This window comes from Semicossyphus pulcher, unplaced genomic scaffold, assembly GCF_022749685.1.
Source record: "Semicossyphus pulcher isolate SPU_LCO1_2020_fin unplaced genomic scaffold, fSemPul1.0.p SCAF_6, whole genome shotgun sequence".
Taxonomy (NCBI): domain Eukaryota; kingdom Metazoa; phylum Chordata; class Actinopteri; order Labriformes; family Labridae; genus Semicossyphus; species Semicossyphus pulcher.
Genome location: NW_027211737.1, coordinates 11,647,422 through 11,662,842, shown reverse-complemented (window position 1 = coordinate 11,662,842; position 15,421 = coordinate 11,647,422). Strand labels below are relative to the sequence as shown.

At 38.9% G+C, this 15,421-nt stretch overlaps 2 protein-coding genes across 3 annotated transcripts; both read left to right on the top strand.

Annotated features, from left to right (window-relative positions):
• The first annotated feature begins 564 nt into the window (after positions 1 to 564).
• On the top strand, positions 565 to 7,936 carry plpp5 (phospholipid phosphatase 5). Its single transcript, XM_069683655.1, has 8 exons — positions 565 to 705; positions 1,750 to 1,891; positions 2,004 to 2,112; positions 3,043 to 3,133; positions 3,222 to 3,285; positions 3,380 to 3,504; positions 3,865 to 4,035; positions 4,263 to 7,936. Exons 2-8 carry the CDS (start codon positions 1,821 to 1,823, stop codon positions 4,430 to 4,432), a joined length of 801 nt encoding a protein of 266 aa, XP_069539756.1. The 5' UTR covers positions 565 to 705; positions 1,750 to 1,820; the 3' UTR covers positions 4,433 to 7,936.
• Positions 7,937 to 8,636: 700 nt separating this feature from the next.
• On the top strand, positions 8,637 to 14,171 carry cdc45 (CDC45 cell division cycle 45 homolog (S. cerevisiae)). 2 transcript variants are annotated; one of them, XM_069683459.1, is made up of 18 exons: positions 8,637 to 8,694; positions 8,844 to 8,903; positions 9,472 to 9,564; positions 9,664 to 9,801; positions 9,963 to 10,109; positions 10,189 to 10,247; positions 10,335 to 10,383; positions 10,552 to 10,613; positions 10,718 to 10,768; positions 10,950 to 11,069; positions 11,211 to 11,342; positions 11,450 to 11,548; positions 11,624 to 11,785; positions 11,911 to 12,049; positions 12,150 to 12,233; positions 12,318 to 12,436; positions 13,022 to 13,098; positions 13,934 to 14,171. In XM_069683459.1, exons 1-18 carry the CDS (start codon positions 8,644 to 8,646, stop codon positions 13,996 to 13,998), a joined length of 1,707 nt encoding a protein of 568 aa, XP_069539560.1. In that variant the 5' UTR covers positions 8,637 to 8,643; the 3' UTR covers positions 13,999 to 14,171. The 2 variants fall into 2 exon arrangements, with proteins under 2 accessions (XP_069539560.1, XP_069539561.1); XM_069683460.1 differs by lacking the exon at positions 9,664 to 9,801.
• The last annotated feature ends 1,250 nt before the right edge of the window (positions 14,172 to 15,421 follow it).

Here is a 15,421-nt window from a genome sequence, read left to right as displayed (position 1 = left end):
AAAAAAATGGATGAAATTAATAACAATAACAGTTACAATTGTCAAACAGCAGGTTGATTTTATCTATATACTTAACTAGTAGGCCACCGTTACATTTACAAATAATCTAAAACTCAAAATCTTGCTGTGTAAGACCTTAGACTGTAAGTCATGTATAAGATGCATTATGCTGAACAATATGGCAAACTAACTTTGTTTTTTTAAGCAATATGCTTAATATTTGATAAAGGTATTTCAAATTTGTCTAAATAATCAATGCTGTTTAGGCCTACGAAACTTTCCATACATCAATTAAAGATATGTTAAAGTCCATATCACCTCAGTGTCTCAACACACTAGATACAAATTACAATAAAAAAACCAGAAAACTTATATTTAGCGGATTACTGTTTAAATCAGTGTTTTCCCAAAAGCATCTTGCTTGTTTTTAAGGACTTTTGACCACAAAAAATAAGGGCGTCTTCAATCCTACAGGTCTACGTTTAAATACAAACTCTTATTTTGAAAATCCTAAACCAGAAGTCGCTGTGGTGTAGCCGTTAGCTTTACGCAGCTCATCTTCTCCGTGGCATCCCTGCTTCTGTCAGGTCCTCAAATGTACGACTTCCACCGTCAGCAGAAACAGAGGATGACGAGGCCTGATTCACGTTAATGGCACGAGTTATTATGAGGATAAAGAGATAAAAAAAACCCGACCAGTTAAAGGTTAGTGACGCCTTTGGGATTCCTTGTTTTACAACGCGGAAATGGGCCAGATGTCTTCTTTGACAGATGTTGCTAGCTAGCTTAGCTTAGTCTGCTAACATTTTGTTTCTCTAACACAGGCAGTTTATATTTGGCTTGTTTGTCTTGTTCTGTGGTTTAACACAGACTGACGAGCATGCATTTGTTATTGTTATTACAAAAACACGTTTAATGTTGTTTCCAGTTGAATACCATCTAAATATAGGTGGGAGGTACAGGTGCAGCATGTTGGCCTTTATATCAGGTTTCAGACCAGGCAGGAGGGCTATACAAAGTCCAAGATGAGATTTTAATACCTACCAATATTTCACCAGGTATATAGTCAAAGTAGAGTTGTGAGGATACATTATAGAATGCTTCCTATCAAAAAATCTTTGTTTATTTCAAACACAACAGAGATACAAATGAAAAACAGATCAAAACCATACAGACAGATTTGTGTGCCTTTATTTTTTGGGGGGAAATAAATTGGAGTAATGGGTATTACGAAAGAGGCCCAGTGAGTACAAAGACTTAAAGTGTAGAGATTGATTCACATAAATCTCACATAAGCCTGTTTATGTCCTCTTTGAATATTGGTATTGTCCTTGGAAATCGGGTATCAGTCAAGCTCTGCAGGTATCTGAACAACATTTTTCACCCTAACAAAACTTGATCGTCAGGAAGTTGTCAGACAAGTTTGGTCTGAAATAGATCTGTCAAGCAAAATCAATGTTGACACTTTAGCAGATGTTAAGAGACTTTTAAAGCGGAACAACAAGACAAAGCAAAATCAGTTTATTCTGTTCCTCAGATAATCCAACAGGATTATAGAAAGCAGATGTTTGTACTGTTTACTGAATCACAGCAAAAGTAAACTGAAGTATAAAGTACGTAGATTTGCTGATCTTCCAAATGCCCAAACAGACTATAAATAATTAAATAATAGCTCAGAATTCACCTCGTTCTCTTTAACACAAGAAATAATGTGTCAAACTAAAATTCTGATCTTTATTTTCTTTCTAGTCCCAGTTCAGTAAGATGAAAAGGGAGTGAGGATGTTTGCAGTTGACTGAAGTCCACTCCAAGAAGACAAAATGAAGAGGAGGCTGCTTCGTGGTTTCCTGTCGGAAGTCTCCGTCAGGATGGCGCTGTTTGTTGTGTTCCTGTAAGTTTGACCCATTTGCATCGTTGCTTTATTGATCCATAATTTATAAGGCAGGCATTATTCAAAAGATGAGCAAACAAACGGAAACATCTCGCTCTCTGTTGTCATGTAGTGTGACGGAGCAGCTTCCCCCTTTCTTCCGCGAGATCCAGCCAGAGGAGATGTGGTTGTACAAATTCCATCGTGTGGAGAGAGACCACGTGCCCACCTCTTTTATGTTTGTAAGTAATATGTCTGCATGACTCTGTGTTAAAATAAAACATAATAAATCCCCCGGATCCCTTCAGTAATCCCTGACTACAACCAATATGGAGAATCTGAAGTTACTTCCCCCCTCCTGCTATAAAACATACAAATGTTATTTGGCACATTCATCACCTTCAGGATACATTACTGTGACAACCTTTCTCAAAAATATATCATATGGTTTTAGATGAACTCTCCACCTTCCTCATAAAGAGAGATAATCCTGCAAAGTGATTATCGTGTCCTTCATTTTTGTCAAAGAATTCTGTTCTGCTGTGAAAGCTCTGCAGATATGTCAAATGAATCGCCGCATTCAAAAGCAGAACCCTGCATTTAAGATGAAACGGTTAGTCGATTCATAGATCAAGCGATAGAAATGCATCGTCGTTCAATCGTTTCTGTCAATTCCTCAGGAAAAAGCCAAACATTTGATGGTTCTAGTTCTGCAGTGTGAGGGATAACCCACTGTTTGTAGTTTTACAGTGAGGTCAGAATATCTTTCCATTTTGGACGATCCGATACACAAAAAGCTGCTTAAACATTATTGGCTCACTTTTGGCTCTGGGAAGTTAATGTGGAGCTTTTTCAATTCATAATTTTATCAAAAAATAATCTTCAGGTTAATCGATAATGAAATCACTAGTTGTGCAGCCCTACAGCTAGGCTAGCACACAGTTTGCTAACTGCTAAATATAGAAAAACCAGAGGCTCTCTGAAAACTCTATAATCTAAAAATCGTTATAATGTAGAAGTTTAAATGTAAAATGTAAATAGTCTTAAACTCGTACAAACACTGGCATAGTCCCTTGCAGTGAAAACACATAGCTTTTGTTGTAATGTTTATACATACATTTGTTTTGAAGTGGATTAATATTGTAATACCTGTCCTTTTTCGTCTGCATCAGAGTGTGGCGGTTTTCACCCCGCTGATTGTAATCCTGATTTTCACCTTCATGAAGAAGACAGAGCGAGGGGATCTGAAGGAGGCCACGCTGGGTAGGAAAGCTGCAGACAAACTTTTAGTTGTCTTGTTAAAACAAACATGTGAAACAGTCGGTTTGACTTTCCTGTCGTTTCTCTCCAGCTGTGACTCTGACTCTGGTGCTCAACGGAGTTTTCACAAACGCCATCAAACTTTGTGTTGGCAGGTAAACATCAAACACAACAGTGTAGCAGATGATAATAAAACCCAGTGTCCGGTGGAGCCTAAATGTGTCCTCCCTGTGTTTGTCTCTGCCTCAGGCCACGGCCAGACTTCTTCTATCGCTGTTTCCCAGACGGTCAGATGAACCTGGAGTTGCGCTGCAGCGGCGACCCAGATGTGGTCATAGAGGGCAGGAAGAGCTTTCCCAGCGGACACTCTTCCTGTAAGAGCCTTTTATGGTCGATAATGCTTCAGTAGCTGGTACATCTTCACCAGCAGGCAACAAGGAACAGAAACACATGCACAAAGGGGGGCAGGAGGGCATTTAATGTATCTGAGAATAGATGTATGTAAGAGTATTTTAGCCTCCAGGCTCTTATTTTGTTGTATAAGCAAAGAGAGCCTCCATCTGAAATCGTGTCCCTCCATGTTCTTATCCCTGCCATGTGTTTTTCTTGTTTTCTCTTTGAGTTGTCTTTATTTCTGTATAATATTATAATATAATATAATATATATAGGCCTAATATATTCTATATTTCCTCTGGCTCTGATCACCCTCTCTGTCCTTTCTCTTCGGTTCCAGTTGCCTTCGCCGGCTTGGGTTTCACAGCGCTGTACATCGCAGGAAAGCTGCGCTGCTTCAATGCAGCGGGCCAGGGCAGAGCGTGGCGGCTGTGCGCCTTCCTCACTCCTTTACTCATCGCAACAGTGATCGCCCTCTCCAGAACCTGCGACTACAAACACCACTGGCAAGGTCAGAGTCACAGAAATGCCAACAACGAAATCGTGTTAAACGTAACCAACTGCATTATTTTGGTGTCAGAGAGCAGGAGATGATTTAGAGGGAGATTTCAACTTAACTTAGTCTGCGGCCTGCTGTAGAGAACTTTACATGAGCAGAATATGAGAGAAAATGCCGTGTGAATCTGTAAAATCACTCATCTATATGTGTGTATGCTTCCCTCTCTCTCCCCTCTATAGACGTGTTGGTGGGCTCTCTGCTGGGCCTGGCCTTCGCCTGGCTGTGCTACAGACAACACTACCCTCCTCTTCAGGACCCCGACTGCCACAGACCTCTGCGTCACAGAGACACTGTTCCCGCCGCACAGGAGCGCAAACTGGCCAACTCCAACTACATCCTGCCCCTGTAGAAGAGCTCAAACTGGATTATACTCTTTACTGGTGTCATTTAAACTGGGTTACATGGTAATCCTTCTATTTCTGGTTTTCACTCCTTTAGGGCTGGGCAGTACGTCAATATTTATTGTTTTATCGTCATTGTACTGTGGGATATCCTTTTTGTTTGGTGAAATGTGACACATGATTTAATTTTGTAACTTAAAGGACACTTTAATCACCTGAATGGTTTCTGAAACACATAAGAGTTGCTGTAAAACACAGCTCCAGTTTAACGGTCCAAAGAGGTGGAAGGACAGCTTCATAAACAACCTGAGGTGTGAGTTTTAAATCTAAATAGAGATAATTACATACAGAGTTTATCAATTAGGAGCAGTGGTAAATATCATGACATGTATAATTTATCCATATGGCCCAGCCCTGCACACCCTGTGTAGTGTGCCTATAGGTCAGTTTATATAGTCCCAACAGCTGAGCAGGTCAACTACACAAACACTGCACTGATAGTCTGCTGCCCATCAGTCTCTGGCTCAGCTGCTGTGAACGCTTTCTCATGTAGGCGTCACGATTTGTGATTGTTTTTGTAAAATGCAACTTTTAAAGCAGCTGGTTTGAGACTTAAAGACAAATATGCAGCATAGTTTGTTCCTTTCTGACCTTTGGGGAAAGAAAACCAGAGCTCAACCTGGTGACGAAATGATTAAACAATTAATCAGTTAGTCAGAAAATGAATGCACAACACTGTTGATGTATGTCATCGTTTATAATGTCAAACATCTGATGGTTGCAGCTTCCTAAATGTGTTGGGGTTTTTATCAGTGTAAAGAGAATGTAAAAGTGTTGGACTGTCAGTATGAAAAAAACAATTTGATCTGAAACTTTATGATTGACTTTATGATTTTCCATCATTAACCCCAATAAATCAGTAACTAATCAATTGATATGGAAAGGATTCAGCTGTTAGGTAACTATCTATAGTTTCAGCCTGAGCTCAACTTTTTAATGATTTAGAGCTTTTGAACTGCATGTTAATAAGCTGGTTCAGGTGTGATCACAAGACCTTAAAGCCTAAATGTGGAATGTACAATCAATAAACAGGCAACACCATCTGTTTGTGAACACTGGACCGAACCTGTCAAAGTAGACACCCTGAAATAATAGCCAACCTTGAGGTATAGATGTCCACTGCACAGGAGCACTCAGTATCATGTGCCCAGATGTTTACATAACAGGTCATGTGATTCCACCTGAGCTCCTGTCCTTGAAGAAGATTGAGATAAAGTTTAAAGCTTCAAATATTTAGCCAGTCGACCTTTGAGCTGAGCTTAGCAGCAGCAGCATGTCGTACACTGGTTTAGTAAGAGGTTGGCCATATGGATAAGGTTAAGGGTTATCATGTCCTATATAAATTGGTGTCCTGGAAAATCAGTTGAGAAATAGTATTTGGATAAAAAAATAATGTATATGAATATGTATAAGAATACTTTCTATATCTTTATTATGGTTAAGGTTCAGTGAAAAGGTCAAAACAACCCATGTATCCGATCACACAGTTCTTTCCACTTCCCCACCCTGTCTGTCACAGTGATGTACTTTAACTCTACATATCTGAAAAGAAGCTGCGTCATTACCTAGAACAGCTGGGCACTGTAGTTTTTAGCAAACATTACTCAAACAGGAGTAAATGCTGCATTTATTGGGGACTATTTCAAGTTGCTGATTAATACACGTTTTGTGCATAAGTTGTTTTGCGACAACAATGGAGGTCTATGCTACAGAGAAATAAGATATACACTGACAATAACTGTAAGTAGGGATGCACATTAATGTTGACACATCATTTAACTGTTTATTATTCAGATGCCATTCACTACACACTGACTACACAATGAAATGATCTCACAGTTCAGATCAACATAATCCTTCCCTCTCTGTAAGCACCTCTTTTACCATGTAAAGCAGGTCAGTGAAAACCACTTGGGACACATCATGTCTTTGATCTCCACAGCTCTGCTCTGCTGCCTCTTTATTCATTGCTTTAAATCTTTCTGTCTTCCTCTATTTTACTTTGAAAGGGTTAATATTGTGTGTCGTCCTCAGTATAAACGCCCTGATGTAGCAGCTCCATTCATCTCTTATCAAATGATCTCAGCTCTAACTGGACAGCACACCTACTAATCACAAGTTAATATGACTGTACAGGACTATGTGATAAATGTTTAAGTGTCTCAGGCTTATTATAGGTCTGGTTCTGTTCAGAGGTCAGACTGTATGTAACCTCTCCAGGTGATGGTGCTAGCCTCCCAGTGCTCCTGCTGGTCAGGTTTTCTATCCTGTTAATACTTTTATTGGCAAGTAAAGTTTGGTGGTTTGTTTCTTTATATTTGTTTACTTCATTTCAGACAGGGAAGGCTTCAGTCTGTGGTTTTGCTGTTAATCTATGTTTGTCATCTTTTGATTTTATTCATTTTTTCCTTTTGTTTATGCTTTTCATTTGGAAAGAAACTGATAAATTCTACTCAGATGTGACTGTTTTTGCAGCATGAAACATGAAAACAAACCTCTTATCTTGTGTTTTTGTGAGAAACCAGCCAAAGTTCTGCAGGGTCAAAAAAGCACTTTTGCTTGTGTCTGTGAGTCGAGCTTAAAGCAGCTGGATCGCAGAGTTTCAGACCAAACTTGGCAGAGAAAAATTATGAATTTGTGCCTTTGTTTACTACATTACTTTACTGCTGTTAGTTAATGAATGAAGTATATACTGCATGTTACAGTGTATGCTCTCTGTCATGTTGTCAGTCTTTGCATTTTTATGTTTTACAGTTTCGAGGGTTCATTGGGAAGATAGTACATGATGTATAAATGTGGCATGCAGCCTTTCTTTACCTCAGAAAAAAACTTTCCCCAAATTTTGTTGCTGATGAAGTAAAAATGTGAATATTTCAATGTGGAAAATGTACAACAAAGAGAAGCAGAAAGTTCACTTTTTACAGATCTTTATTTACTTTCTCAATCGTAAAGGGATTTCTGAGATGATGTACAGGTCTAAGTGTAATTTTAATTTTGGGGCATGTAGGAGTTTACTTGAATTTTGAATATTTGTTTACCTTCAATGTGATAATGTTATGCCATAAAAAACGATGCATATTTGAGGCAAGTGGGTTTCTGGAGGATTGTTCAGACAAACAAAAAAAGTAATACTCGTTGGGTTCTGCTGCATTTTGATAAAATCCTGCATGTTTCACACCTACAGAGCAACATATTCCAAATCCCCACATATCCACCCTTTAATTTCTGTTCATGTATACTGTATCAGGTCTCCCTCAGATCTACTGTCATGAAAAGGGATTATACTCAAACTTGCCTGCTTGCTATATTGATGTCATCATGATTTGCCTTGGCTTTAAGTACAACATAGCAGCAGTTTATGCTGATACAGTTTCCTGATTGTACATGTTGTGATGCTTTTAATGACTTTTTGTGACACTTAATGATGTTTCTACATAATCTTACAAAATACACTGTCCTTTGCTTATTTTCTTGGAGTCAGCAGTCTTTTTTAAAGTGTGTGCAAATTACAGGCACCTGTTTAGACATATTTAGGATACATTAATCGCAACAAAAGTACGTTTATTAGCCTACAAATATATCAAGCAGTTGGGGTTACAGAATGAAAGTGTGTAGACTAACAGCCTTTCAGATTTATTTTCTGTTTAAAAGCTGTAGTTTATGTACAGTATTTGCCCCCAAAATGGTTTGGGATAAAGTATAAAGTAGCAGAAAATGGAAAAACTCCAACTTTTTGGAGGGCAAATAGTAATGTGATTACTTGAGCTTAGTGTTTTACCTCTCAATTGTAGCTTCTCTGCTATAGATCACATACTGTGTGTTTTATCCAAACTAATTTTGCCAAAATTAGTACAAACTGCTGTCTGGTTAACTGTGTTTTAGCAGGTTTTCCGCCTCTTTGGCCCCTTCAGTGAACGCAGCTTTGTTTTCTCAATTTAGCGGGCGTGGTCTCAGACATGTGACGTATGTTAATTCCCTCACAGTGATTGGTTGAAAGTGACGTGCAGATTTGGCGCCACATTTCCAACAAGGAACACAGTACCGCAGCGAAAAGCTCCGTTCCTGACAGCAAACCAAAATAAACCGCTGTTCATGCGACCTTTGCGCTATTTTATTGAGTATTTCTCATCTTAAACGTTTTTAATCGACAATTTTAAAAATGTTTATCACGGACATAAGGAAGGACTTTTATGAGGTTGTTGCCAATCAGGTAAGTTTTTTGAGCTAACTTGAACATTGGGTTAGCTAACTTGTACCACGTATGACTGTGTGCTAATCAACTAGCGTATAGCTACTGATATTGTGGTCATTTTTAGACAGAAACAGCTATTGTGTGTGGTAACTGAACTGTGCTTTCAGAGAGTCGCTCTCCTGGTGGCGTCAGACATCGACGCTCTCTGCGCCTGTAAGATCCTGCAGGTAAGATAATCAGCTACTGTTAGCAAACATTAGCTGATGAATCCACTGTTCAGACTCAGAAAGCTAGTTTCTGTTGGCTTACCTTTACTATCAGCAAGTTCCTAATATATTTAATATAATATCTTTATCCAGCTCTATTAAAACCACCAGCTGAATATGTTTAGCTCTAATGTTGTTTGTGTCCATTATTTAAAGTGACTACAGGAAGTGAGTTTTTGGTACAATAATTTGTGTGTTCACTTTTAAATGGAGGTTAGGGCCAGAGGACCTATTGAAGCATATAAACAAGAAAGTATAGTGATTAAATAATCTCATTTGAGTCTATTCTTATGGTGAGTAAACTTTCTGGGATGATGTAAATGCTGCCAATTCTTTATCTTGTAGATGCACATTTCTGAGATAATACTAATATTAATATCTGTATGCATGAAATGCCAAAAAAAGATTTCCATATATGCCCATACATTTTCTCGCATTCTGCAGTTACAGTGTCATATTTGTCAATGAGAGACTAAAGATGAATTACTAATAAAACAATAACTGTTTAATCTTTTTGTTTCTTTACCAGGCGCTGTTCCACTGTGATCAGGTCCAGTACACACTTGTGCCAGTTACAGGCTGGCAGGACCTCGGCACAGCCTTTCTTGAACACAAAGAACAGGTATGACCTGAGCTGATATGTGGCTTAAGACAGAAGGGTAAACGAAGGGAAACTAGTGTTGTCGTTTTAAAGTAAATGTAATATTTTAATGTGTTGTAGTTCCGGTACTTTGTTCTCATAAACTGTGGGGCAAATGTGGACCTTCTTGAGATGCTGCAGCCGGATGATGACTCCATCTTCTTTATCTGTGACACTCACCGGCCTGTAGATGTGGTCAATGTCTACAATGACAGCCAGGTGATGGATATGATCAATACAGCTCAATTATTCATTATGAAGGAAGCTAATTTGGGAAACACATTAAATAGTTTTGAGTGTAATCTTGTGCTTGAAGTTTGTGAGAGAAAGAAAAATATGAAACCACATATCCCTCATGAGTCTTTTAATCTCATTCGCAGATAAAGCTTCTAATCAAACAGGATGATGATCTTGGTGTGCCCTCATATGACGATATCTTCCGAGATGAAGAAGAGGAAGGAGATGACTCTGGAAATGAGAGCGATGGAGGCTCGGAGCCCTCTGGGAAACGGAGGAGATATGATGAAGTGCGTGTTAAACACTATGAGAATACTGAGATGAATCAAAACAGCATCTTAATATTGTGTTTTGATCATTTTGTCACAGGGGGCAGTTGAGAGGAGAATTGACAGACAGCGAGCAAAGAGGGAGTGGGAGGCACGAAGGTGAAGTGATTTTTAAAGAGGTGTTGTAATGTGGTGTAATTCTGAAACTTCTATTTCTAATCCGACACTGTTTCACTCATTTCTCAGGAGGGAAATCTTGTTTGACTATGAGCAGTATGAATATCATGGGACTTCTGTGAGTAGACCATTTTGAATTTACTTTTACTTTTTTTTTTTTTCAACCACACCAGTGCATAGCAGTATGTTGATTAGTATTCACACATTCTGTTATTATTATTTCGGAATGGAAAAACTGGCTATTAATCACTGACTGTATAAAAACATCATGTTTTTGATTTGTCAGGCTGCCATGATGTTTTTTGAGCTGGCGTGGGTGTTGACTAAAGACACCAAGGACATGCTCTGGTAACTGTTCCAAAAAACTGTAAAATCTTTTTAGAATACATAACATTGTGGAAATGTATGGTGCAATGTACATACTTTTTGATTTTGGGTTTGTTTTTGTGTAGGTGGGCGGTCATTGGGCTGACAGACCAGTGGGTTCATGATAAAATCACACAGTAAGAATGGCTTCAAAATCAAATTCTCAATAACATAAATGTATTCCCTTTGAACGAAGCAGTTGAACTCACTGCTGCAGTTCATAGTTTCTGGATCATTAATGGCTATCAGATATTTTTTTTGTATTTGCATCAAGTTCATTGTTACATAAACATTCTTGCCTGCTTTGCTCCTTTTTAGTATGAAGTATGTAACAGACATCGCCACAATGCAGAGACATGTTTCCCGGCATAACCACCGAAATGAGGACGAGGAGAACTCCCTCTCCATTGACTGCATGAGGATCTCCTTCGAATATGAGTATCCTAAATGCATTTGACATGTTGGAGTTGTGGGTCTTCATATGCCATCCCATAAGTACATGTGCCATGGAAGCAAGAATCGTTCAAACTTTGTAGCTCTTCTTTTTCCCCTTGAGTTTTCCTTAACCTTCTTCTTCAGCCTCCGTCTAACCCTCTACCAGCACTGGTCCCTGTATGAGAGCATCTGTAATTCATGTTACACGTCGTGCAACTTCAAGCTTTGGACGTTAAATGGCCAAAAGAAACTTCAGGAGTTCCTAGCTGACATGGGGTAAAGTGTCTAGAGAGCTATCAACAGAAGTACTTGTTGTATTGAATTGACTTCAACACGTGACTGTGACGTGAAATCAAGCTTTACTGTTAACTTTATTGTAACAGGCTGCCTCTGAAGCAAGTGAGGCAGAAATTTCACTCCATGGACATGTCAATCAAAGAGAACCTGAGGGACGTCATTGAGGAGTCTTCCAATAAATACGGGTATGAATTTTGAATTACTTTAATTGCTGTGACGCTCAAATGTGGTTATTGACTTTCCATCTTCCTCTCTATCAGTATGAAGGACATCCGAATCCAGACGTTTGGCGTTCACTTTGGCTTTAAGAACCGCTTCCTGGCCAGTGACATGGTTCACGCGACTGCTGCCCTGCTGGAGAGCACTGAGAAAGACGAGAGCGACGGTGACAACTTCATCAAAGCTCTGGATTCTCTTTCCAGGTGTGTAGCAAAAACATAATTTTAGTTAAATCATTGACCAAAATCCTGATTCTTAAATGTTGATGTGACAACTAGGACAAGTGGTTTACTTTCTGCTCCCTGCTGGTCTCTCTCTTTCTGTGTAGGAGTAACCTCGAACGTCTACATTCAGGCATCGACCTGGCTAAGAAGAAGCTGATGGCTGTCCAGCAGACTGTGGCCAGCTGCATCTGTACCAACCTCATCCTTTCCCAGGGACCCTTCCTTTACTGCTACCTCATGGAGGTACGAGTGTGTGTATGACCTGTGGGGAGGTGTGTGGCTCCTCTTTAACAGTCTGTCCTGCTCAGCTGAATACTTTCTCTCTCCTGCCCTCTCTCTGTAGGGAACACCTGACGTGAAGCTCTTCTCTAAGCCCATGGCCCTGACTCTGCTCTGCAAGTACCTCCTAAAGGCTTTTGTCCATTCTGTAAGTATCAAACTGGATTCAGACTGTGAAAGACGACAGCGTTGTTGTTGTCCCTCTCTCACGCTTGGTGTTTCTGTCTGCTAGACGAGGAACAAACGCTGCAAACTGCTTCCCCTCATCATGGCTGCTCCAAAGGATGTGGAGAAGGGAACTGTCATCGTTGTGGGAATCCCACCTGAGTCTGAAACATCGGACAAGAAGAAGTAAGAGTTTGGCTTTAAACTGCATTTTTTTATTTACAAAACAGTTCTACTCGCTAATTTCAGTGTCAAATTTTACCTCAGAATTTTGAAATTTGGACTATTTAGTCAAATATTCCTTGTCTGGTATAGTTTCTTTCCACAGACCTGCCAATGAGCACATATTCTTGTCATTTTATGTGATGTTTTGGGGTAAAATAACACTTTAGTTTTGGTATAAGTTGATATAAGCTGTTGATATCATAGTACTCTGAGCATGTTAGTCAGCATTCTGCCTTCACTTTCCTTAAGACTTTATTTAGAACATATTCAGTGTATTACAAAAGATGATGATGAAGAAGATGATCTCCCTTTTGAGAGGCTGAAAATCTAACTGTCCAAAAAAATTGAGTGAACATTAATAAGAAAATATAGAACATCAGGAATCCTCACATTGAAGAAGTTGACACCAGAGACTGGTTTGTGTATTTACATGAAAAATGTTTCTTCCAATAGATTTAATAATCTAATTTTTGCACCTTCTTAATATGTATAATTAGATCTTATTTAATGCCTCATCTATTTTTCTTTTATCCGCACCTTTTTAAGTTTCTTTGGTCGAGCGTTTGAGAAGGCCGCAGAGAGCACCAGCTCCAGAACTCTTCACGACCACTTCGACACTTCAAGTAAGTGGTTTGTCATTTACTTTATTTATATTTACTTCATGCCGTATTGAAGTTCTCCCTTAAAGACCCCCTCCAGTGTTTAGCCTTGTAAACATCTCCATGTGGTGTTCTTCATGTGCTACAAGACATATCAGGGACAACATCAGCAGTCATCTCCATGGCTGCGCCTGTGTGCTTTTAAACTGCAGTGTACCAAGGACAGGCTGAACAACACGTTTTCAGATTGGCAGGTTTGAGACGTCACAAAACTAAGGAGCCAATCCTGTTAATGGACGGGGTGATGCTATGCATATCATTGTGTGCAACCACTTCGGCGAGGCGCGAGCCAGTTGTAACCGTCATTGTATTTTTAGCAAATTCACTACTGACTACTAATGTTAATTTTACTATTACTAATTACTACATTTCAAGCTCGCTAAGTTTCAACAAGTTACCACTAAACGATGGCAGAAACATGTTTTGTTTTCATCTGTAATTTTATGAAAGGAGAAACGTAGTACATAGTGGGCGGGGACTATGCAGATTGGGAATTTTTAATAAAGGAGGAGGAGGAGATGCCTTGGGAGGATTTTTAGAAGGTAATTAAACGTATTTTGCAGAAAAAACACATCAGACACATTTTATTATGACAAGCAGAGCATTTTATATGTCTTAAAACATGACTGGAGCTGGTCTTTAATGTTTTCATATGGGGAGGTGTCTATCTCTTCATCAGACACTAGGTGGCAGTATTTTCCTAATTTCTAGAAGACCTTCAGTTACCCAGCCTGTCTGAAAGACGTTTCACTGTTTCTATGAGCATATATTAATTCTTACCTGCTTGTTTTCTCTGCAGTAATCGAGCTGAAGACGGAGGACAGGAGCAAGTTTCTGGATGCACTCATCACTCTGCTGTCATGAGAGGGAACATGAGCATCAGCTTTCAGGTTTAGTTCTTGCTCTGACTCTTGAACAGTGTAAGTGCTGCTGCTGTTCACATCTCTATGTCTGACATGACTAAGATAAATCGGTCCCGCCAGACATGAGGAGGATCACCAGTACAAGAACTTCATGATTTGTAGTGTGTGTGTGTATATTGTACAGTCATTTTGTAAATTTGTTGTAAGTCTTATTTTGCTTTTACTTTCTCTGAAGATCTGTCTTTTATTCCTGTTCTTGTCCTTCATTTTTAAAATTTTAAACATGTTTAATAAATCAAAGTAAGTGACTCAAACTTCACTTTTTTTAGATATCTGTTATTAGCTTGACATCTTATTACACATGCATTTTATATATTTGTTTTTTTATGCTTCCAAGTCTCAAAATCTCATGTTAGAAAAAGTCTTGGAGTGATCACAATACTAAGAGAATGTGATATGTGAAAGCAAACATCAGGCAATGTAGTTGACTTTAGTCGCAACTTAAGTTTACAGGGACATCCTTTTAAATATTGCTTTAAAAGGGAACTGTGAGTTGACACTACTTCATGTCTCATAAAACGATCGCCTGCCTGGTGTATCTTAGATTACTGGAAATAAGAAACAAAGTGCTGCAGCTTGTTTCCTCCACATGAGAGATCAGGTTTTTCTCTCCAAATACTGATTTCAATACCATGCGAATACAAAGCAGCAATATCATTGGTATCTGATCCAAAATGTAAAATCTATATGCCTCATTAATTGGAACCATTTATAGGTTAGCTAACTATAAATGGGATCAGAAATTTATATAAAAGGTAGATCTGACATAAACCTTAGTGTCCTAACAGTGTGAAAAGTAAAAGCAAGTAAATACATGGATGTAGATTTACCATATTCTTTCATATAATTTCAATGATGAATTGTGTACCAGAGTCTTGGTAAAAACACTCTTGGGAGTGTTGTACTGAATATCATCACGGCTGTGATTCAGTTTCAGTAGATCATATTCAATACAACATCACAACCTCGAGTGTGATATTGCTTTTATACAAGCAGCAAATAGTTGTGAAAATCAGTAATCAACAACAGATTATTTTTGCTCCTTAAAACTTAAAACTGAAACTGGACTTTTGTTGCCAAGCAACCCAAATATTCCTGCACTCTGTGTCTAAAGGTTACCACAGATCAGTTACTTTGTATGCGGTACATCTATCTGTTTTCATTGATCATCAACCAGTGAAACAAGAGTCTGTTATGCGATTCAGAGGTACCAGCTTGATCAATGTAGACGGTCAGCTGTAATGGTCATTAACAGTATTCAGAACACCTGGCTAAAGGCGGAGTGATGCACAGAGTGAAAAGGCCCAGTGATGTTAATAAATATATCAGCACTCATGCACTCAATTCCTCTTCCTCTTCTAATC